Genomic DNA, 24110 nt, shown 5'->3' with positions numbered 1-24110 from the left:
GACCGAAACCTTAACGGAGTAGGACGGGACCTTGGAGGTCTTCTAGTCTAACCCCCTGCTCAGGCAGGAGACCCTATGCCATTCCAGACAAACGGATGTCCAATCTCTTCTCCGATCTCCAGACAAACTTCTGGTACCATTGGTGAATTGTTCTCACGGTTATGAAATTCACCCTTAGTTCCAGGTTCCTTCTCTCCTTGATGAGTTTCCATCCGTTGCTCCTTGTTGTGCCTTCAGGCGCCTTGGAGAATAGCTTGACCCCCTTCCTCCTCCTCTCTGGGGCAGCCCCTCAAATATTGGAAGGCTGCTCTCCTGTCTCCCCTGGTCCTTCTCTTCACTAGACTAGCCAGGCCCAGGTCCTGCAACTGTTGGAGCCTCCAGTCCCCTCATCATCCTGGTTGCTCTTCTCTGCACTCTTTCTAGAGTCTCAACCTCGTGTTTATATCGTAGTGACCAAAACTGGACGCAGCACTCCAAGTGTGGCCTTACCAAGGCCTTATAAAGCGGTACGCCCAGTGGTGGGACTCAACCGGTTCGCACCACTTCGGCCGAACCAGTTGTTAAATTGCTGGCTGGCCCCTGTAAGGAGTGCCTTATACGCCCTGTTTTGGCTCCCAGGTAAGTGCAGGGAGGCCCACTAGGCTGAAAACAGGGTGCGGAGGGTGTCATGTGGCCTCCCTTCATGGCGCTTTTTTGCTCTCGGGTGGGCGGGGGGCGTGCGGGAGACCGAGTGCTGCTTTGGCCACGTCCACCCAGCCGGCGATTAGGGCAGAGAACTGGTTGTTAAACTATTTGAATCCCGCCACTGGGAACATCCCTCTGGAAACCTCTGTTGAGTTGCTGGAGGTGGCAGCCCAGCAGAGGTGGGATTCAGCTGGTTCTGAAGAACGGGTAGCGTAAACGTTGAGTAGTTGGGAGAACCTGTGCCCTGCGCAGGAGAGCGGAGCTGGAAAGCAGGTTAGTGGGGTAGGGAGGGAGTGGGAATTTGCAGTATCCTTCCTCTTGCCATGCCCATCAAGCTAAGCCACATGCACGGAATTGGTGGTAAAAAATTTTTTTGAATCCCACCACTGATATAGATAGATGAAAGATAGACAGACAGACAGACAATATAGATGATAGATAGATATAGGTAGATATTCATTAACAGTAGACAGATAGAAATGATAGGTAGATATAGATCAGAGGTGGCATTCAGCTGGTTCAGACCAGATCCGGAGAACTGGTAGCAGAAATTTTGAACAATCCCATCTCTGACTGGCCCCGCCAACCCCATCTCTTCTCTGCCTCCCGATTGGCTGGGTCTCCTTTGGTTGCTCTGCACAGGAGAATGGAGCTGGAAAGCAGGTTAGTGGGATTGGAGAAGGAATGGGGATTTTGCAATAACCCTTTGCCACACTCACCAAGCCATGCCCACCAAGCCACACCATGCCCACCAAGCCACGCCCACAGAACCGGTAGTAAAAAATTTTTAAATCCCACCACTGGGTACATCCATCTGGAAACCTTTGTTGAATTGCTGGAGTTGGCAGCCCAGGGACTACTAGGTGCTTTTGCTCCGATTCCCCGCCCCAGGAAGTCACCGAGGAATGAAATGTCACCGCAAAAGAGCCAGTATCTCACAACCCTTGACTCACAAATAGGATTTCCTTCGCCACAGAGCAAAGGGCTGAGATAACGGCTGAGAGACCATCTGGACTTACTCAGCACCGGATACGCATATATTCATTCATTCTCTCCCTCTCTCTCTCTCTCTCTCTCTCTCTCTCTCTCTCTCTCGTGCTTGTTTGCAGCCTTGGCGACGGCACACAACCGGTGTTATTCATCAAGCGAGAGAGGCTTCCCGTGTATCAGGAAGTTCACGTCCAAGATTTGGCGATGAGAAACGGATCGCTCACTGGATAACACCCAGGAGGAAATTCCCACTGGGATACCGAGAGCCAGCTGAAATGTTAAGTGGGGCTTGCCTTGCAAAAAAACAAAACCCACAGAAAGCAAAAGAAGAAACCCACAAAAAGCATTTTAACTATGTGTGCGACCAGCCGGGGCAATTTTGTCAGTCTTCAGAACATGGGGGGCGATGGGGAGGTTTTGGGGGAATTGGGTTGCCTTTGCTTTTAGCCCAAAACACCACATACTGCACAGGAGGCCCTCAACTTACAACAGTTCCCTTTAGGGACCGTTCCAAGTTACAATGGCACTGAAAAAAAGGGACTTACGACCGTTTTTCATGTTTACAACCGTCGTCCCATCCCCATAGTCACGGGATCAAAATTCAGATGCTTGACACTGGATTCATATTTATGATGGCAAAACTCACTGAACTGTCTCGCTTAGCAACAGAAATTTTGGGCTCAGTTGTTTTGTAAGTCAAGATGTATCTTCCCCCACTCACCGCCATTCTCCTAGGTAGGAGCTTTTCTGTACGCCGAAAACAACATTTGTCTTTGAGTAAAATACAACTGGCGACAGAATGAAAGTTCCTTAATTTTTTAATTTAAGCAGATTTTTTTATTATAAATGCTGCTGTCTGCAAATGTTCACTCAGGCTTGCACCGTGTTTGTTAAATGTTCCTTAAGGCTTAAGATGAAGTTGCTTTGTGCAAAGCTCACGAGACTAATTTAAGCTTCTGATGGACTTATAGCCTCGCTTGGAAAACCCAAATTTGTCATTCAAAAAATGTAGAGGTTACTTCAGAACTGGAGGTTTCAAGTGAATTCCCCATTCTCTTATTTTTTATTTTTGCAACAGATGGTTGTTATATTCACATCCCTGATCTACTGTTTCCCACCACTTTGTGCAAAATCTACACTCTGGCAGAAAAATATGTGTGAGATAATTTTAATGCTCCATTATGCGCACTGTCATTCAAGTGGTGGATTTATGCCTGGGAATCCAAGTCCCATGCATTTAAATAATTTGATGACGAGTTTCTAATATTTTTCTAGAAGCAGCTGCGTTTCTCTCAACTTGAACTGGAGTCAAGAAAAAAAGAGGAGGCGGAAATATCTGGAGAATATGGAAGAAAGTTAGAATTATTATCCTTTATTCAATTGAGCAACAAGAACAAGAAGAACAAGAAGAAGAACAAGAATAATAATAATAATAATAATAATAATAATAATAATAATAATAATAATAATAATAATAATAATAATATCATTTACTGGACACTGTGCCAAAAGTTTGGATTTGGGTATAGTAACAACTACTGGCAACATCAGGCTGAGAAGGTTCTGAACAATGAAAAAGTCAAGATCTTGTGGGACTTCAGAATTCAGATGGCATTTGGCCCACAACACACCTGACATAACAATAGTTGAAAAGAAAAAGCATTGGTTCACTGACATTGCAATACCTGGTGATGCACGAATTGCAGACATGCAGCAAGAAATATCACAAAGTATCGGGACTTGCAAATAGAAGTTGAGCGACTTTGGAAAAAGAAATGGTGTGTTATTCCAATTGTAATTGGAGCCCTGGGAGCCATACCTCGGTATTTGGAAATCCTGAATTTATCAGGATTAATTCTACAAAAAAACCACCCTACTTGGAACAGCTTATACCCTCCGACGCTACCTGAGCAGTTCCTAGGTCCTTGGCTTAGGACTTGAGCTGTTGAGCTATCAACCAGTCCCAAAGGATGTGAATCTCATCAAAGATTAAATAGTAATAATAACAATAATAATAATAGACTTTAGCCTTGCTAAAACTGATTCACTAAAATGGCAAACACATTCATTGCACAACCCATGATCACCGTTTTAACTTTAGGCAAGCCAAATCCAAAACTTTAGAGAGAATTCCTGGAAATCTGGCATTCAGACACATCAGCCATCCACAAACACATACAGATAAACAAGATCTACACACTATTCAAAAGAGACAATCAAAAAGCTAAAGAGGAAGCAAAAAGACCAGCAACACCTCCTTCCCAGCAATCAACACCCAAGATGAACAGAGATTAGCACCATCTTTGTATCTAGCTCACAATGGGACCCGTAAATTTCAGTTGTGCCCTGTCCTTTCGTATTTGCCTCCAAATCTCTACGTTTTTTTTAAAAATTAAATCCTACCTTCGGGAGTTTAATAATAATTACAATAGAGAGGCAGGGTTTATGGGTTGCTTTTTGACATCCATCAGTCCTCTTTTATTTTAAACTAGCTCAATGCCCGTGCTTCGCTACGAAACTAAAGCTTAGCTTTTGGGGAGGAAAATAAGGGGGGAAAAATTCTGCCTCTGCCTGCCAGCCTCCATCGGTATTCATCTGGCTAGCATCCTGTCCGTGTGTGAGAGAGTTGAGAAACTGAAACAGTATTTGCTATGTGAGCAAGAAGGAGACAGCAAGGAGCCTGGGCGTGGCTTAGCTCAAGTGTTCTGTACTAAAGCTGCTTGGTGCTGTGAAACTAAAACCGAAACTGACACTCCTCTCCTCTGCTTGTGTTTTGCCTTTGAAAGAGATTTCTTTTTTTTTAGGTGGGGAGGGGGTGTAGAACTCCTCAGCATCAGAGCATGTTAATAATAATAATAATACTATAGGAAATACTCTAAGTGCTCTGATGGTCATTAGAAAAACCCTTTCTTAGTGAGCCCCTAGAAGCCAAGAGGAACATACGTGCCCAATTTCAAGTTTGTAGGCTTGACGGTTCTGGAGATTTTGTGATGACGTGTGAGCGGCATTTTGCTTTTATACATATAGATTAATTAATAAATAAGAGGAAACATGACACATCCTACACATCCTACACAGGAACTTTGGGTTCCTGAAAAAAAGTCAGGATAAAAATCTAACAACTCACCAATAATAAAATGGAAACGTTCCAGACAAGGGTCAGCTCAAGGAAAGGGGTCAGTGAAGGTGAACTTTATCAATTTCTGGAATTCAATCAACAAAATACCACATTCCTAAAGGCACTTCCTGGGCTTCCCTTATCTTGTTTAAACAATCAAGAGGAGGGGATGTCAAAATAAGCCAACCTAAAGGGACTGATCAGCTTGCAAACAAACCACAGATTGTTTGCAGCATCCCTGAAGAATCCAAGGAAGAGGAACTGGAAAAATTCTTTTCTTGATAAGCTCAAAGGAGAACAAACTGGAATGCAGATTATTTTGAGCTAACTGGTCAATGATCATTAGAAGGGAATGGAATAGGGAATAGAAGAGAAGAGAAGGGAAGACAAATAGAAATAGAAATAGAAGAAAGTAAGAAAGAGAAGGAATAGAATAGAAAATAGAATAGAATAGAAAATAAAACAGAACAGAAATAGAACGGAAATAGAACAGAATCGAATAGGGAAGGGAAGGGAGGAGAGGAGTAGAGAATAACAGAGTTGGAAGGGACCTTGGAGGTCTTCTAGTCCAGCCTCCTGCTCAGGCAGGAAACCCTATTCTATTCTAGACAAATGGTTGTCCAAGCTCTGCTTAAAAACTTCCAGTGTTGGAGCATTCACAACTTCTTTCTGAAGGCAAGTTGTTCCATTGATTAATTGTTCTGACTGTCAGGAAATTCCTCCTTAGTTCTAGGTTGCTTCTCTCCTTCATTCATGTCTGAAGAAGCTTCTTAGATGAGAAGCAAAACATTTTCTAACCCCCCAGCCCCCCCAAAACCCAGGAAAGTCCAGTTGCCTTTTGGGTTAAAAAAGCCACCTTTGGGACAATCATGACTTGGATGATTGAGAATCTCCACAGACATTGGTTGTAATGGACATCTTAAAAAACAACAACAGGTCAACGCTAGGAGCTTTCTACCTATCCGCCACCATATCACCAACACCAAGTATTTCCTGCCACTCAAAACCCACCACCCAGACTTGGCAGGGTACGGCCAATCTGAAACAACATCCTTCAACTACCACATCTGCAAGCAAAGGAGGTGTTGCCTCTTTGGTAGCTGCTCCACTGTCTTCCCCATGTCCTGCTTTCCTCTTCCTCCAGAACAAGAGTGAGTTGCTAACTGCTTGGCTTTAACAGCTGATGTGTCACGCCCCTGTTGGAATCTGATTCAGAGGGGGAGGCCAAGCAGCTGACAGGGAGATGGTGTGTGGCTCCGTTGGCTGCGGAAGAAACCAGGGAAGGGCAAAGTCCGTCTGGGCAGAGCAGGGGAGAGGTAGAACAAGGGAGGGGGAATTCGGAGGAAGACCAAGGCCCACCCACTCTTCATCCTAGGGCACGCAGGGAGGAAAGGAGAAGGGAGCAACGTGGGTTGCATGGCTTATGGGGGAGGAAAGGGCCCTGATTACCTTCATTATCTGCAGTTGGGAGCACAGTGTTTTAAAGGGAAGTTGCACATAGCAAACTGTTGGGAGCAAATCATGAATTATCTGGTATTGTCGAGGCTTATCTGGGTTCGAAGTGTCTTCCCAACTGTGTGTGTTTTGCTGCCCTTTCAAGCCTGCAATTCCTTCTCCTGCCCTGTCAAGTTAATTATTGCAGCGTGGTTTGTGTGGATTTTTTTAGTCACAGTTTGTATGTACTTTGCTTTTGGACTGAATTTTCTCCACTTAAAGACCCTTCCTGGGAGAGTTTTTTCTCCAGCCGAAGGTAACCTGGACATTGGGGGCAAAGTTGGAGGTTATAAAGGGACTCCTATTGCTTATGTGACTGTCTTGGCTTTGTGCCACACCCCTTTGGGACATCGCATGATCCCTCTTATAACGTGACACTGCAACCAACAACAGACTGGTGGTGGTGGTGGTGCAGTCTTTCCATTTTCGAAAACGTGTTCCAATGTTTGCAACTTCCAACACGAGCCAGCTACTAACGGTGTGGGGCTTGCTGTATCCTAGTTACCACAAAATGTTTCCTCCCCGAACTGCCTTCAATTGTATTTCTCTCTCTGGGGTCAGCAGAGCTAAATTCTTCAAGACAGAGTACAACACCCCCTCCCGTTTTTAAATAAAGGTTTCAATTACAGCACAGAAAGTTTTAGGTTTTCATTTTAAAGCTTCCTTTTCTAAAAAAATAAAATAAAAATTGAACACTATGTGTACTCATCCTGGATGCAGAATAACGGTGGACTGAATAGAAAACAAAATTGATCGACCAAGGTTTAGGGGTGTTAATTATTCTTCCAAACGAACACACTGTTCTCTCCCCTTCAATTGTATTTCACAGAGATAGAATAACTGCTTAGTTTTCTTTCTACTCATACACAAACATATATTTTCTGGGCTGAGGATCTAACCCGGGCACCAAAACTCCAGAGGGAATCTCAAAATTCTAATCAAAACCAGAGATTTCCAAATAAGGATTTTAGTGGTTAAGCAAGAAAAATATTCACTAAGCCACCCCACCTCCCCGACTTCTGGCAGGCAATCTTCTCAGTAGTATAATATTTGCTTTGGTGCCCAATGGCTACCCCTGCTTTGAACTGATAAAGCCCAGTTGGAGGTCTCAGAAAAAAAAGACTTGAATGCAGGTACCACCACTAAGGATGGGAAGAAACATAGTAAGATAGTCCTTGTCTTATGACCATAATCGAGCTCAACGTTTCTAAGTGAAATGACTTTTAAGTTAGGTTTGCCCCATTTCACGACTCTCCTTGCCGCTGTTGTTAAGGGAACCACCGTTAGTAACCTGGTTGTTGAGTAAATCTGGCTTTCTCATTGACCTTGCTTGTCAGAACATCACCAAAGGGGATCACGTGATCCCGGGACCATGTGACGAGTCACAATAAACAGAAACACGATAGCTCGTGCTCCGAAATGTATCAGAACAAGCAACACTCACCAATCTGCATCACATAAAAACAGGGTTTAAAGGTCGGTACTCGGACAGACGAGCCCAACTCAAAGCGGACGGGCGACGTCTCCTTGAATGGTGACGAAACGTTTGCAACCAAATCGCCAAGCTCGGAGCTCAAACCAACAGCCCCAAATCTGCCGTTTTTAAGTTGCCCCTTGCACTAGAGTTTTCTTAGCTCTGGAGTTGCTCCCTGGCTGAGACCTTCTTAGCCACTGTGAAAATAAATAGATTTTTATCTGTCGATCCTTCCTCTGCTTTTGAGTCAAAACAGGGAGCTCACGAGAGGGCAGGACTTGAGCCAAGCTGCCACAAACACTGGGACACAGTCTCTAGTTTATCACCAACTCTATCTAAACAGCCACAACTCTTCTCTTTCCTCCGTGCCATTTGGACCGCACGCTCTATCGCAACAATTTACCTTATACGGAGGGCAATCTGGACATAGTAAATCCTCGGAGGGCTAAATAACAACTCTAAGCTTAACTCAAAGGCGAAAGAATTTTATTCCAGTTTGTTTTGATCTCTGCTTGGAACCCGTTGCCAAAAGGGAATTCTTAACCGGTTTCCTAATCACACTTCCTCTTATGCTGAACATTTATACTTGGGCCATCCAAAGCTACTCACTCTTAACTCACAAATGAAGTCCCATTGCTGGTATAGAATTTCACTAAATTGCTTTTTCACACTCAATATTTAGACTGCAGACCGCGGGTAGCATCACAGGAGTTCGACCCGTCTAGGATAATCCATGGTTTAATTCAAGAAACCAGTTTTACGTTCCCAACAACCGATCGTCGTACTGGACTTCAACATGACACAGCTCTTACGCCATTTCCCGTGACAATTGGTTCCCTTGTCAAACTGCAGTTTTCATCACAACCCTCAAATGTTTGATGAGTGCTATGACAGCTCCTTCTCTGAAAAGTAGAATGTACATTTATCATCGGGCTCAGCAAGCGCAATTTCTTGGTTGTGTTTTAAGATAGACAGAAGTGCAGTTCCTGTAGCTAATGAGAACCAAATTTAGGACATACTCAGGAGGAAAGGCAGTGACTGAGAAGGATAACAATCACTCCATATCCTTCTTGATTAGCAACTAATCCAGGAGAGAAGCAATTTAGAACTAACAAGGAATTTCCCGACAGTTAGAACAATTAATCAGTGGAATAACTGGCCTTCAGAAGTTGTGAATGCTCCATCACTGGAGGTTTTTAAGAAGAGACTGGACAACCATTTGTCTGGGATATAATATGGTTTCCTTCCTGAGCAGAGAGCTGGATTAGAAGATCTCCCTTCCAACTCCGTTATTCCAATTTTCTAATTTACTTAATTTTTAGAATGTCTTGTTGGTACGATTACAAAGGGCTTGAGTGTCCAGGCAAACAATATGAAATGCAAACTATGGGTGTTGGAAGATGCAGAACTTGCAAGATCAGAAGCTTAACTTGGGGTCAAAAAATCAGGAAGTCTACCACAAAGAAGAGGGGGTCCACTTTTTCTCCAAAGTACCTGAAGGCAGGGCAAGAAGCAACGGATGGAAACTCATCAAAGAGAGAAGCAACCAGTCAGGATCGAACTGCTGCCAGTCGGCAGAATTAGCCTGCAATTCTGCATTCTAACCTCTGGGGCCACCTGGGCACTAAGTATGATTACAGTCAGTTCCTGGGCATTTTTGTTGAAGTTGAAGAACCAACCAAACTAACCAACCAAGTTGAAGTTGAAGAACCAACCAAACCAACCAACCAAGTTGAAGTTGAAGAACCAACCAAAACCAACCAACCAAGTTGAAGTTGAAGAACCAACCAAACCAACCAACCAAGTTGAAGTTGAAGAACCAACCAAACCAACCAACCAAGTTGAAGTTGAAGAACCAACCAAACCAACCAACCAAGTTGAAGTTGAAGAACCAACCAAACCAACCAACCAAGTTGAAGTTGAAGAACCAACCAAACTAACCAACCAAGTTGAAGTTGAAGAACCAACCAAACCAACCAACCAAGTTGAAGTTGAAGAACCAACCAAACCAACCAACCAAGTTGAAGTTGAAGTACCAACCAACCACGGGACGTACCTGATGACAAAAGACTTCCACTGCTGCCGCTGATAATCTTCCCCTTGCTGCCCATGTTGGCTAGTTTGGAGGTCTTCAGAGTTCCAGTTTCCGTCAAGTCAATGGCGATTTCACTCAGGCTCCTTGTGGCATGGATTTTAGACTGCGGAGAAAGGAAACAAAGACATCCGTGACAGGACACAGAAAACTTATCTTGGATAGTTCCTTCCATGAGTCATCAGAGGGTTTCAGCACCAACATCTTAACATCTACTAGCTTCGCTACAAAACTATGTGGTCGGAACTTAGTTTTGGAGAAGGAAAATAAGGGGGAAAAAATTATGTCTCTGCCTACCAGCATCCATCAGTATTCATCTGGCTAGGGTCCTGTCAGTGTGTAAGAGAGTTGAGGGCTGTTTGGAAACTGAAACAGTATTTGCTGTGTGAGCAAGAAGGAGACAGCAAGGAGCCTGGGCGTGGCTTAGCTCAACTGTTCTGTACTAAAGCTGTGAAAGTAAAACTGAGACTGAACCTCCTCTCCTCGGCTTGTGTTTTGCGTTTGGAAGAGATTTCTTTCCAGGTGGGGAGGGGGAGTAGTAGAACTCCTTAGCATCAGAGCGTGTTAATAATAATAATAATAATAATAATAATAATAATAATAATAATAATAATAATAATAATATTAATAATATAGGAAATACTGATGCTCTGATGGTCATTTTGAAAAATCCTTTCTTAGGGAGCCCCTAGAAGCCAGGAGGAACCTATGGGCCAAATTTCAAGTTTGTAGGCTTTACGGCTCTGGAGATTTTGTGATGATGCGTGAGCGGTCTTTTGCTTTTAGATAGATAGATAGATAGATAGATAGATAGATAGATAGATAGATAGATGCATGGAAATTTGTTCCAGAACCTCACACTCCTCCCCCAAATAACTAGGGGGGGGGGGTTCTTCTGAACTACCCTGGTGCTAAATATATTAGATGTTGAAAGACTTCAGGTGATTAAGTCATGGTGACGGTGTTGATAGCTCCTTAACAAGATCATCAGGCCAAGATCATCCAAGGATTACCACTTCCAAAATCACCTGAATGTCTTAAGTTTGGCAGTGACCTAATTGATCTCCACTCATGCCCAACTCCCAGGAAGTTTCACAAGTTACATCCAATACACAAAATGAATGAGTCATGGTCTAAGACAGTGGTTTTTTTTCCAACTTGGCAACTTTAGGAGGTATGGATATCAAGGCCCAGAATCAATTTTTCAGCTCTGGGAGTTGAAGTCCACACATCTTAAAGGGGTCACGTTTGAAATACGCTGGCCTAAGACATCAGAAACAAAGCTACTGTTATTTCTTAAACCGTGCTTCTAAATGTTGGTGTACTTGACAGAACCTATCGTTGATTATTAACGCTAGAAGTTTTTTTTTTCCTCCTAAAGATGCATTTGTTTAATAAATCACAGTAACTCTGATACATTTCACATGGGTTACCTTTAAACTTCTACAGTCTGTATAATGACAGTATCCAAATTCAGTAAAGGAGTTTGCAACTATCAGCTCTTTCACAGAGATAATCGTTAAATTAACACTCCTGTCGTTCATGTCTGGGTTGTTTTTTTTTCCAGGATGGCACTGGAAAAAAAAATTAACGATAAACATCTCCACTATATTTACTTAGAAGTAAATCCTATATCAAATCTAGACAGCCTACTCAAAAGCAGAGACATCTCCCTGCCAACAAAAGTCAAGGCTCTGGTTTTTCCAGTTGCAATGTAGGGCTGTGAAAGTTGGAAGGCTGAGCGCCAAAGAATGGAGGCCTTGGAACTCGGGTGCTGGAGGAGGGGACTCCTGCGAGTCCCTTGGACTTCAAGGCCATCCAAACGGTCAGTCCTAGAGGAGATCAACCCTGACTGCTCTTTAGAAGGCCGAAGTTGAAACTCAAAGGCTTTGGGCCACCTCATGAGAAGGAAGGAGGACTCCCTGGAGAAGAGCCTCATTCTGGGAATGATGGAGGGCCAAAGAAGAAGAAGGAGGTGATGACAGAGAAGGAGGTGGCTGGATGGAGTCCCTGAAGCTGTCAGCGTGAGCTTCACTGGACTCCAAATGGTGGTGGAGGACAGGAAGGCCTGGAGGAACGTTGTCCATGGGGTTGCAATGGGTCAGACAGGACTTCGCAACTAACAACAACAACAAAGTCACCTGTACAAAGCAAACATCCTCTTCAGATCAGCCCTCAGAACTAAATAAAGCTGTAAAGAATATTAACCTTAACTGTGATAGCTATAAACTGGCATCCAGACATTTTGAGTTAAATTATGAAATTTCCAGCAGGGGAAACCCCCTCCTCAAATAGTAACAATAACAATAATAATCCTGGAATAAGTGAAAACTTTTGGATCTACAAAAGGTGAAAGATTAAAATGACCCGAAGAAAGGAATTGGGACATATGTCACACTTGTTGCAAAGATGTTCCTGGGTTAATAATCTTAGAAGGGTGATTTGATAGGATGGCACTGGAAAAAATTAACAATAAACACCTCTATATTTACTTAGGAGTAAATTCTATAATGTGGCTTCCTTCCAAAGAGTTGAACACTGAATCCGCAACGCAGGACTGTGCAACCTTTGGGAATATTTTGTTTCCTGTTCGTTGAACTTTCGTCCACAGAGGCACAGCGCTAAAATTTTCTGCAGATTCATTGCTGAAGCAGATTTTTTAAAAAATGACAGAAGTAAAAGAGAGGTCTTTCTTATTCTCCCTACAGCTTTGGGTGTCCTGCAGGGTTGACTTCGCTGTGCCATTGTTAATTGTTTCGCTCTTCGTGGTGGAACGGGAAATGGGATAGGAGCCCAGCATAAAAGGGGGGCTTTCTCCCCGGCTTGGATAATGGATCCGGAGGGTCACACTTCAGAGAATCAATTCACTCCTGTCATTCAAAAAATAAAATAAGGGCTGCCTCCGTTACCAAAACGTAAGTTGCTTCCTGCTTTCGCCATTTATCTTCCCCTGACAAGGAATCCCCTGGGCTAAGAGGAGAGAGGTTCCCTGCCACGTGTGGACTCTACCTCCAGAAGGGAAGGCCTTTGACTTGGGTTGAAACGACAAAGGAAAAGCGTTCTGAGAATGAATAATAAGAAAGAAAGAAAGAAAGAAAGAAAGAAAGAAAGAAAGAAAGAAAGAAAGAAAGAAAGAAAGAAAGAAAGACAGACAGACAGACAGAAAGAAAGAAAGAAAGAAAGAAAGAAAGAAAGAAAGAAAGAAAGAAAGAAAGAAGAAAAGACAGAAAGGTGGGTGGTCAATAAATTGTATAGAATAGATAAATGAATAGAAGAAAGAAAGAAAAGAAGGAAGGAAGGAAAGATGGAAGGAAGGAAGAAGACAGAGAAAGATGCGTGGCCAATACATTTTATATATGAATGAATGAATGAATGAATGAATGAATGAAAGAGAGAGAGAGAGAGAAAAGAGAGAGATCGTGGCTAATAAATTTTATATATAAAGGGCAGGCAGGGAGGGAGGAAGGGAGGGAGGGAAGAAGAAAAGAAAGAAGGAAAGAAAGAGAAAGATAGGTGGCCAATAAATTTTATATATAAAAGAAAAGAGGGAGGAAGAAAAAAGAGAGAAAGGTGGGTTGCCAATTACATTTTATATATGAAAGAAAGACAGAGAGAGAGAGAGACAGAGAGAGGGAGGAAAAAAGGAAGAGAGAGAGAAAGAGAGAGAGAGAAAGAAAAAGAGAGATATGGATGGCTAATAAATTTTATATATAAAAAGGAAGGAAGGGAGGAAGGAAGGAAGAAAAGAAAGAAGGAAAGAAAGAGAAAGATGGGTGGCCAATAAATTTTATATATAAAAGAAAGAAAGAAAGAAAGAAAGGAGGGTGGAAGGAAGGAAGGAAGGAAGGAAGGAAGGAGGTTCAAAAGCAGGCCAAGAATTTAAGCCAACAACTGAACAATGACCACTGCGTTTTCCAAATATGCCAATGTGCTTCTTAGACACCCTCGGTCAGAAATGGTGTTTAGGCACTACACATAGCACACAACTTACAACCAGTGTCTTAGTAGCTATTACAACATTAACATTAACATCTTAAGGCCACTGCAGCATTCAACATTTTTAATCACACGATTAAGAGATCACTCCGTCATGGACGATACCTGATCCCGGAATCCAAAGGCAACTGAATTCAAGACCTGTTTCTAACCCCCGTTGATTTTTGAACCATCACTTAAATCAGCCCTAAATAATTAAGATGTTGATATTATTATTATTATTATTATTATTATTATTATTATTATTATTATTATTATTGATTTTGATAATTTTGATACTTAGGTTGTTTGTTACAGTGAGTAAAAGATTTCAACTCCTGATGCAAAAATAAAATAAAATAGAGAGGTTTAATTTTGCTTGGGCTAAACAAATACCCCAATTCTAGGTCTCTCAATTATAAACACTTCCTTTGATGAAAACCGTCACTCAAAAGGAAAGGAATTTCCTTCCCACGCGGATTGATTCATTATGAGCTGTATGATGGAGTCACTGGGATTAATGGGGGTTTAGGGGAGCCTTTTGAAACTTCCAATAAAGGATTTCAATTATTTTTCAGGGCAAAATGGCTTCCTTCAATATTGGGTCGCCTATAAATCTCATGGTCTGTGCCTGTTCCAGGCTTCTCTCATTCCCCCCCGCCAAAAATGTTTTTAAAATATTGAAAGCAACTCTTTCCCAAGCAACTCTGCCAAACCCGGGTTCTGAAGGATTTCATTAAAAAATGAGCTTCCAGCCAGCTTTATTTTAAAATCCTACAAAGGATTTCTAGTCCTCATCATGCTATGCCTCATACTTGAAAGTTTCGTCTCCAATAAGAACAAAGTTTATAACAGGCAATCCTGATATAAAATCATACTGTATTTCCGAGTTAGCTTTAAGAACACCTTTATTTCCTAAAAAATTGGAGTTTGAAAATGAACTTCTGAAAGCCAAAGGCAGGGGAAAAAAAATACTATATATTCATTTACTACAAAATGAACAAATATCGATGATTTTTGAATATATAATTGGCAACATTAAAACTGCTTTATTAAATATCGGTGACCTTTTAACTTCATATTCTAAATTAAACTCAGGGTGTGAGTAATAAATCAATATAACCAGCCAGTTCAAGATATTCATAATTGATTGTAATAAGCCTCTTGAGTCTGAATTCGCCTGGTATAAATAATACTTTATTTACGATAATTACTTAGGTTCTTTGTAAAAGATCTCATTACTCTTAATTACTACTGGAAAAAAAATATTGGTGGTGCTATCAGGGGTTTATTTCGCTTGGGCTAAACAAATATTCAAACACTGGAATTTCAGATGTTTGAGGAAGAGACTGTAGGTTATCACGACTTGATTGTAAATTTAAAGCACTGTTTCCATAAACGAGCTTTAGCCATGGGAAAAATGTCAACGTCTTGCTCCTAATAAATAACTGGATTTCTTTTGAAACTTGGCTCGAGGCTCATGAATTAATTAGGGCAGCGATGGCGAACCTTTTTGTTGTGGGGTGCCAAAAGCATGCGCACATGCAATGCGCCCCCCCGTGCATGTGTGTGCAACATCCCTACCCAGTCTTTACCTGCATTGCGCGTGCGCGAGCCTCCCAGCTGATTTTCAGCCCGTTTGAGGCTATTTTCGCCCTCCTGGAGTCTCAAAGGAAGCCTCTGCAGCCTCGGGAGGCCGAAAAATGGGCACGTTTCAACACTTCTGGTATTTCCAGAAGGCTCGTTTTTCGGCCTCCCGAGGCTGCAGAGGCTTCCTTCGACCCTCCGGGAGAGCGAAAACGGCCTCAAATGGGTTGAAACTCACCTGGGAGGCGCGCACATGCACAGTGTAGGTAAGTTTGGCTGGGGCTCGCATGCCCGCACAAATGGCTCTGCGTGCCACCTGTGGCACCCATGCTATAAGTTCGCCATCACGGAATTAGGGCATCCGTCGGAACCCTGACACACTTGCACCATCATTTTTTTTAGGGGGGGGGGGAAATATGGTTTCCTGCTTGAGCAGGGGGTTGGAAGATCTCCAAGGCCCCTTCCAACTCTGTTATTTTGTAAATACACCGAACGTTTTTCAGCCCGCCCATAAGCCGAGGTACAGCATTTCGTAATGTCCAAACGACATTTTCCTAAATAATTTTGGAGACACAGACACACACACAGGCCACCTTGCTAAATTCATTTGGCTGCATTTCTTTAAAAAAACAACAACAACTCAAGAAGCTTCTAAACTCCCAGCGGTGCCAAGAAGATCCATCAAAACGCAACATTTGCAGGAACTGCACGGCAGGGAAGGAAGTGGGGGATCTCAGCCCGGAGCCCCATAAAATTAAACAAGATGCCTCATCAGGCGAGAAAATCAGGTTCACCCCGAAGGTTAACACTCTTATTGTTTAGAAGAGTCTTAAGTAGGGAGATCCTGACATAAACAGGATTAGCCAAACAATTTACAAGATTCAGAGGCCATACCTGCTTACGTTTCCCATGAGGGTATGAACTCCTGAAGAGAGATTAAAGTTCTTTTTAAATCTTTGCTTAGAGCAAAGAAGAAACATGAAGACTTCATAATACTAACTGTCAATGGAGACTCTCCCTCCTCCAAGTCATGGTTGTCCCAAAGGTGATTTTTTTCCCCCCAAGAGGCAACTAGACTTTCTGTGTTTTTTTCCTCGAAGACATTTCACTTCTCATCCAAGAAGCTTCTTCAGTTCTTCCATCCTCCACCATTCACCCCGAACTGAAGAAGCTTCTTGGATGAGAAGCGAAACCTCTTCGAGGAAAAAAAACACAGAAAGTCCAGCTGCCTTTTGAAAAGGCACCTCTGGGACACCGTAATAGAATGCTATAATATTCAGAATTCCTACTAGGAAGGAAGAGGAGTCGCTCTGAGGCCTAACCATGATTTGCGACCCCATCAAGATAAATTGCTTGAAGGTTGCTTTTTACGCTCGGCGATGGCAAACTGTTTTTGGTTTGTCCTAAAGAAGCGCGGCATGGTTGAACCAATGGCCTTCCAGTCAGAATAAGGCAGAATAGGAGCCTGGGATTTGTCCCAACCTCGTTTCTCAAAAGTTTCATTCCTTTTGAGTGATTGGACAACCCGAAAACAAACCATAGATGGATGGTCTGCAGGTTTGTGGCTTGGAACGAGAGAATCCTAAAGTGCCTTTCTGGTTAACATGAGCTGAGCCGCCTGTCTTATCTGAAGATGATTTAAAAGAGAGAAATCCGTGCATGAAAGAGAAGGAAAAAATGTTTTTGCAGAAGCATTAAGTTGATTCAATTAATCTGAATGCAAAGTCCAGATAAAATTTCTTACGAATGGATTGTTTCCTTCACCTGCTATCTGACTTTAAGGCAGAATTCCCTGTTATCCAATGTCATAGGAAATTCTACCTGAATGAAAAGCCAGAATCTTCATCCTGAAGCTGCCTTACACCATGCAATTTGCCCATAAACCGTGATTTCTGGAACCTACGGATGATTTTAGCTTATTTTTTATGGAAGTGGTCCTTTTTCCTCATTGGAAGAATGAGTGCTATTGACCACTGGACTCCTGCGATACCAAGAAATGTGATTTCTAGTGCCCACATTGACTTAAAAAACAGCAGATTAGACAATTTGATCCAATTCATGGCCTGGAAAGGTCCATTGGACTACGATGATCCAATTCGTAAACTGAACAGATCACCACCTTCTGCAAACCACGGGCCCAGGGGTGGGATTCAGCCAGTTCGGACCAGTTCGGGTGAACCGGATGTTAAGTTTTCATCTGGTTCACTGAACCGGTATTTGAATCCTGGCCCTGCCCAACCTTCCCCTCCCCTCCCCGGAGTCTCCACGCAGCCCACTTTTGATTGAGGTAAGCGCAGGGTCTGCACGGAGGCTCTAGGAGGGGGGAAAACGGGCCTTCAGGAAGTCCAGAAACAGGCCTGGGGAGGCTGTTTTCACCTTCCCAGAGGCCCAAGGGAAGCCTCTGGACTCTGGGGAAAGCACAAAACAGCCCTCCCAGAAGTTCCGGTAGGCCACGCCCACCATGGCCACGCCCAACCCGCAACCAGGCGGCAAACTGGTTGCTGGGATTTTTGAATCCCACCCCTGCATGGGTCCTTACGTGTTTCTCCTTCTCACAGACCCTGCCGGCCCTAGGCTACGAATCAAAAGACTCAAGAGTTGCGGAGAATACATTTCAACCCTATCCGGAAGTCCATCCCTTTCCCGATGACTCATGAGTTACACAAAAAGGTTTCGTAGAAGGACCATCAAAACCACAACACTGAGTCTCACTCTGGCCACGTCACGCAAGGGAATTGGCTGGAGAAAGCAGTTATGTTGGGAAGAGTGAATGGTCAAAGGAAACCAGGTGGGCAAAGACCACAGTGACTGGACACCATCAAAACCAACACCAGCCAGAGCACAGAACAACTCAAAGGAAGAGTGCAAGTGCCGGCCTTGGAAGCCAGTTTTTACTTGGAACCTTTGAGGCGGCCAACTTCATTGCCTGGGGATTTGGGGGGAGGGATATCACAGTGGGGTGGAAGACGAGACTCAACAACGTTCTTTTCTCAGAGAGTCAAGGACATGTTGCCCTGCACCTGGAAGGGAGTGACTGGGGGGAGATGCCTCCAGTTGGGACGAGGATTTGGTTGGGCCATGTGATGGACTGAAGGGTGCAGGGGATGGATCTTTGATTTCTCTTTTAGGAAATGCTCGTCTTGGAGTTTATTGGTTTGGGGTTGGTTAGTTGGAATGCTGACAGAAAGATTGGAAGAGGTGGAGAGACCTGGCCCATAGAATCACTGAGAGTTGAACATGATTGAATGAATAACCACCACCTCCTCCTCATCATCATCATTACCACTACCACCACCACCACCACCAAAGAACAACTCAAAGAAGCAGTGCAAGATCAGAAGGCGTAGAGACCCCTGACCCACAGAATCACCAAAAGTTGGACACAACTAAATGGACATCATCATCAGAACATCCATGTTATACCATAGTATCCAAAACCCAGAAGGAATGTAATCACACTTTTTTAGATTAAAACTTCTATGAGAAGGGAAAAGCATGAATTAATGCCTTTTAATGAAATGTATTCCTCCAAAGAGGTGCCATCAAGCTCCTACATCCCTTCATTTCTCCTTATTCCATTTCCTCCTAAGGACGTCTGGTTGGAAGAAGGTCTACACAAGAAGGTCTACATTGAGCCGTTCTCTTCCTTCGGCCGCTTACGGTCCTTACCTTGCTCTGCTTCCTGTCCAGGTAAAACTGGTGTTGACTGATGGCCATAGCCCAGATGGACTTGATCAAGGCAGGGCAGGCGTACCAAGTGTGCACAGCAATTCCACTGTGTCCGAAAGTTCTCCTGGTCACCGATGCCCTAGAAGGACAGGAGAAGAGCAGCGTCAATGGAGAAAGAGACCTATGTGTCAGGATACTGGAAACTACTCCCATTTAAATCCTGCCTCTTGAGCCAAGCTTCGAAAACCTCAAAAGGATTTATTGGGAGTTAACATGTCCGGCACTGCCTGGGTGGAGCCAACTCTGAGACACATCATTCCTTGTCACCCTTGACCCTGGTTTCCCCCCACCCCCTGGGTGTATTGTAATCCATATTCTCCAATGGGACACCTCCATAGCCCAGAGTCATCAATCAGGCTCTCCAGTTAGAATTTTGCACGGCAGAAACTTCAGTCACCTGGTTACTATCTTTGAAAACATTTGTGGAATGCACTTTCGATTTTGCAAGCTGCTGCGCTGCTCTTTTGAACCCCTTTCCCTCCTCTCTTTCCGTCGGCAACTCTCAAAAGACCACAGAAAACATTTTATGAGTTGACACTACGAGTTTTTCTTATTACAGGACAGCGTTCTACAAATTTCCGTGTTGGTGGCCCCTTACGGGGAGCGGGATGGGTTTTGTGTGAGGGGCGGGCATGCCACTCGCGTGAACTGTGTGAGCGCCCACCTGTCACTCGAGTGAGGCTGTGCGTGCAACAACACGGGTGTGTGCTCTGTCCTGCCAGTCACGCGGCCCAGTTGCAAATAAGCCACGGCCGGTAGTGGGCTGCTGGCCCATGGGGAGTCTTGCTGTAGGGCAACATTTTGCTTGCCATTACGGGGAGACCTCGATCGTACAAACAGGTCCTTTCACGACCGATCAAAGTTACTACAGCACTGGAAAAAGTAGACTTTCATGCATCTATATGGAAATAACTTTTGCTGCAGATAATTTTAAAAACAGACCATGCCTAAAACCAGCATGGTTGCGATTGCTTCGGCTTCCAACTCGGAGCCATTGAGCAATTCATCTTAAAATACCTTCCCTTTTGGCTAAAAGCCCAGAATCTGAACTATGTCCCTGCTGGATCCAGATTTCCTAATTTCCTAAATTACACCCTGGCTCATCTCCCTCTCTCTTTTTAAATTATCGGATTAATTACGTCAACACATTCTATATTGATAGTAAGTTGGTATCATTAAGAAGCAAGGTGGAAATTTAAAATCCTGCACAATTAAATGTCTTCTTGACACAGAATATGGTGGTTTTTCCCCCCTGGATGATTGAAATGACATGGAAAATTCCAAGACTCTAAGTATTTGGTTATTATTGTGGTAGCCGAATTAAGGTGTTGCATTTCCCCGCAAAGGAAGCATTTTTGTTTTGAATATTTAACACTGTGAAGTTTGCCAAGTTCAGAAATTCCTTAGCTAGTCAATATCACTGGCTTTTCCAAAACAATACCCTTGAAATGGAAGGAAATACTTGCCACTTAGCTACAATAAACTAAAAAAAATAACAATTTCCCAGTGGGATGTTGTAAGAAGTAAATAACGAATGATATAAATTTGTCTGAAATGATGTAGGGTTTCCTGCCTATTAACCGGTTGCTAAAATGTTTGGAGCCCAACCCTTGCCTATGTCATCGTGGGGAGTCACTGCAAAAACTCCCATGTCCTCTCTCTGCACTTATCCGTTTCAACTGGGATTGCACACAGGAAGGAATGTCTCTGTGTGGACTGTGGCCAAACTCAACGTTTTGGAGAGACCGAGAGTTTAGTTGTAACACGAATATAAATGAAAAGTGTACCAGATCTACCGCGATTGCTTCTCCGCAGAGTTTTAACCCCCAGCCTGTTGTAGAAACCTGGGGCACTGATATGCAGAAACTCTCGGTTCACACAAGCAGCTGTGAAACGCATTGTAAGTTGACAACCGGTAAGGAACGCATAGCCACACAAAAAGACCCTTAATAATGACTTTTTCTTTGGGCTGAAAAACATTCTGGATGCCAACAGTTTCTCAGGTTTTCAGAGAAGGAGATTTTATGCTTATGAACCAGTTTGCACAAAGGTACCTGTAGTATACCTGTAGTATACCTGTAGTAGACCTGTAGTAGACCTGTAGTATAAGTGGCTACTCAAACTAGGAAATAAGAGACCATGCAATCTTTGATTTACAAACATTCATTTCGGGACCGCTCCAAATTACAACGGCACTGAGGGAAAAAAGGGACTTATGACCATTTTTCAGACGTATGATCAATGCATCCTCCCTATGATCATGTTCGGATGCTTGGCAAGTGATTCGTACTTACGACGCTTGCAGTGTCCCCGGGGTCACATGATCCCCTTTTGCGACTTTCTGACAAGCAAAGTCAATGGGGAAATCTGATTCTTTGCTTAACAACTAGGCGACTGACTTAACAAACAGCAGCGATTCACTTAACAAATTGCAGCGGAAGGACGTAAAATGGGAAAAAACTCACTAAACTGTCTCGTTGAACGACAGAAATTTGGGGCTCAATTGGGATCGTAAATTGATAAACCTAGTAACAATTTGAGAGAAAGTGCAAAGCATAAAACAGAGACAACAACAACAACAATAACAATAACAATAATAATAATCATCCCATATGTGTTTTTATTGCATTATCTAATTTTGCCAGCCATGAGCGGAGCTGCCGTTTATGTTATCTGGATAAAAATTAAGCACTTGATGAAGAATAAAATCCAGCACAGATATAAGAGGGCATGGTCTAATGACAACACATGCTAAATAATAGCAATTAAATAAAGGGCACAGGACTTATAATAACAATGTTGCCACATCACCATGACTGTTGCAGGCAAGAAATTAAAAATGAATTTTTGTTTTTTAAAAAAAAATCCACGCAGGGTGGGATTGAAGTCACTTTTTGGAAAATTACCAGGTTTTTTTTTTTTTAACGCATTTAGGATGTTACCACGACCTGGACTGCGATGCACCTGGGCCATCGCTTCAGCAAGCCAGAAGGGTTCCCGCAATTTTCACCGAGCGCGCATCAAATATTGCGTGGGAATTCTCCCAAGAGCCTTAAAAAAATCCCCTCTCCCTTCCCTGAGAACTTCCCCGGGGATGCCTGCTCCTTTGTCCCGGAATAAACTCCCAACCATCCCCCTTGAAAGAATCGCCAGAGCCCTGCAAAAGATGAGAGATGGCTTTGACACACACACACCCCGGCCCCGCAAAAAGGGGTCCCATTTGCAACCGGGCGCCCGCGGGCCACGCGGCCCCGAGGTGGACTGGCTGGGTGGGCTTTTTCCACACTCCCCCCGGGCTGTTCTTCGACCCCGAAACAATTCCTTTCTCCACGCCTCCCTTCTCCCACCCCGGCTGCCCCGACCCCCTCTTCCCTTCGTGGCGAGGAAGAGGCGAAAGCCGAGAATTCCCACGCGTAAAAGGCGAGACTTTTCCCAGCCAGGCGCGGGAGGGTCCGAGGCCGGATGGCACCGGGTCCCCCCAGCCGCCGCCGCCGCCTTGCCCCCTTTCCCCTCTCTCCACCCGCGTCCGTCCGGCCGCGCATCCTCTTCCTTACCTGCGTGGGTCATGCACCTCCACGGAGAACTTCTTCTCGCGGAAGTAGAGGTTCTCCAGCTGGCGCCATTGGAAGATCTGACGGGGGAAAGAGAGAGAGAAAGACGCGGGGCTGAGACGGGAGCCGCCCTTGTCCTGCCCTGCCCCGGCTGCGCTCCGGAGAGGCGGGGAGAGCCAAGCGGGGCCGCCCCTTGCCGCGGGGGGGGGGAGAGGGGTGGGCTCGTTCCCACGCGGGCCGGTGGGCGGACAGGTCCGCGCTCTCCTTCCCCGCCTTCCCTGGCACCGCCTCGGCCTCGCTCCCTGGCTCCGTTTGCAGGGACCGGACAGCTCCGGCTCTTGCGCGTCCCTCCCTCCCCCCCTTCCTCCTTCCGCGCGGGAGATTCCCACGGGGGTGGGGGAGCCCACCCACCCAGAGGGAAGGAAGCCGGACCCTTCCTGCCTGCGTGGAGCCCGAACCCACTTTTGAAGGAGCCAAGCAAAGGAAGCCAAGGAAGGCGCTTCGAGCATTTTCTCTCGTCTGAAATGGTTACGGGGGTCTCCTTGAGCGGGTGGGTGGGTGGGCTGGGGTTGACTAGAAGACCTCAAGGGGTCCCTTCCAGCCCTGATTGTAAATGCATGGGAGGGAAGCCCCAAGGGAGGGTTTTTTTTTTTACTGTACTTCCAGCTGAGTCTAAATTTAAAGGAAAAATGAAAAGTCCAGCTGGATTTTTTTCCCTGGAATTCTCCTCCAGCCTTTGGCATCCTCCCTTTCTCAAAGCAGAAATCTTTCTTTCTTTCTTTCTTTCTTTCTTTCTTTCTTTCTTTCTTTCTTTCTCTCTATCCTTCCTCCTCCTCCTCCTCCTCCTCCTCCTCCTCCTCCTCCTCCTCCTTCTTCTTCTTCTTCTTCTTCCTCCTCCCCCCTCTCTTTCTCCACCACTTCCTCCCCTCCCTCTCTTCTTCATCTCTCCTCCCCTCCTTTCTTCTTTTTCTTCTTCCTCTTCCTCCTCCTCCTCATCTTCCTCTTTTCTCCACCACTTCCTCCCTTTCCCCTCTTCTTCATCTCCTCCCCCCTCCTCCTCCTCCTCCTCTTCTTCTTTTCTTCTTCTTCTTCCTCTTCTTCCTCCTCCTCCTCCTCATCTTCCTCTTTTCCCCACCACTTCCTCCCCCTCCCCCTCTTCTTCATCCTCCTCCTCTTCCTCCTCCTCCTGCCATATCAGTCATTGGACATTGGCAATCATGTTGGCGATTCTATTCTTAGTTTAGGAAGATTTAAAGGCAGCCTTCCAAGCGGCTCCTCCTCGGTTAATACCGGAGAAAGTAACATAGTATAGTAGGAGCTTAAATCATTTAAATTTTCCAAAACACAAGGGGGTTGGGGGGGGGGGGGGGGGTTTGGCCTTGCACGGCTGGCTCAGAAAGGAGCATCTAATCTAAT

The 24110-nt window shown here is 44.4% G+C and overlaps 1 protein-coding gene across 8 annotated transcripts in view; it reads right to left on the bottom strand.

Annotated features, from left to right (window-relative positions):
* Positions 1-24110, bottom strand: part of FRMD4A (FERM domain containing 4A) — a 346975-nt gene that overhangs the window by 34769 nt on the left and 288096 nt on the right. For all 8 annotated transcript variants that reach the window (XM_087933907.1, XM_087933909.1, XM_087933906.1 and 5 more), the window contains exons 12-14: positions 22698-22774; positions 19084-19222; positions 9817-9958 (exon numbers count right to left, since the gene is read on the bottom strand). In XM_087933907.1, coding sequence (XP_087790033.1) covers positions 9817-9958; positions 19084-19222; positions 22698-22774 — 358 coding nt within the window. The remainder of the gene's footprint in view (positions 1-9816; positions 9959-19083; positions 19223-22697; positions 22775-24110) is intronic.

This window comes from Pseudonaja textilis, chromosome 5 (assembly GCF_049901715.1).
Source record: "Pseudonaja textilis isolate UNSWEBS1 chromosome 5, rPseTex1.2, whole genome shotgun sequence".
Classification (NCBI taxonomy): Eukaryota; Metazoa; Chordata; class Lepidosauria; order Squamata; family Elapidae; genus Pseudonaja; species Pseudonaja textilis.
Note: the sequence above shows the minus strand (reverse complement) of the source record. Positions and strands in the feature narration are given on the sequence as shown.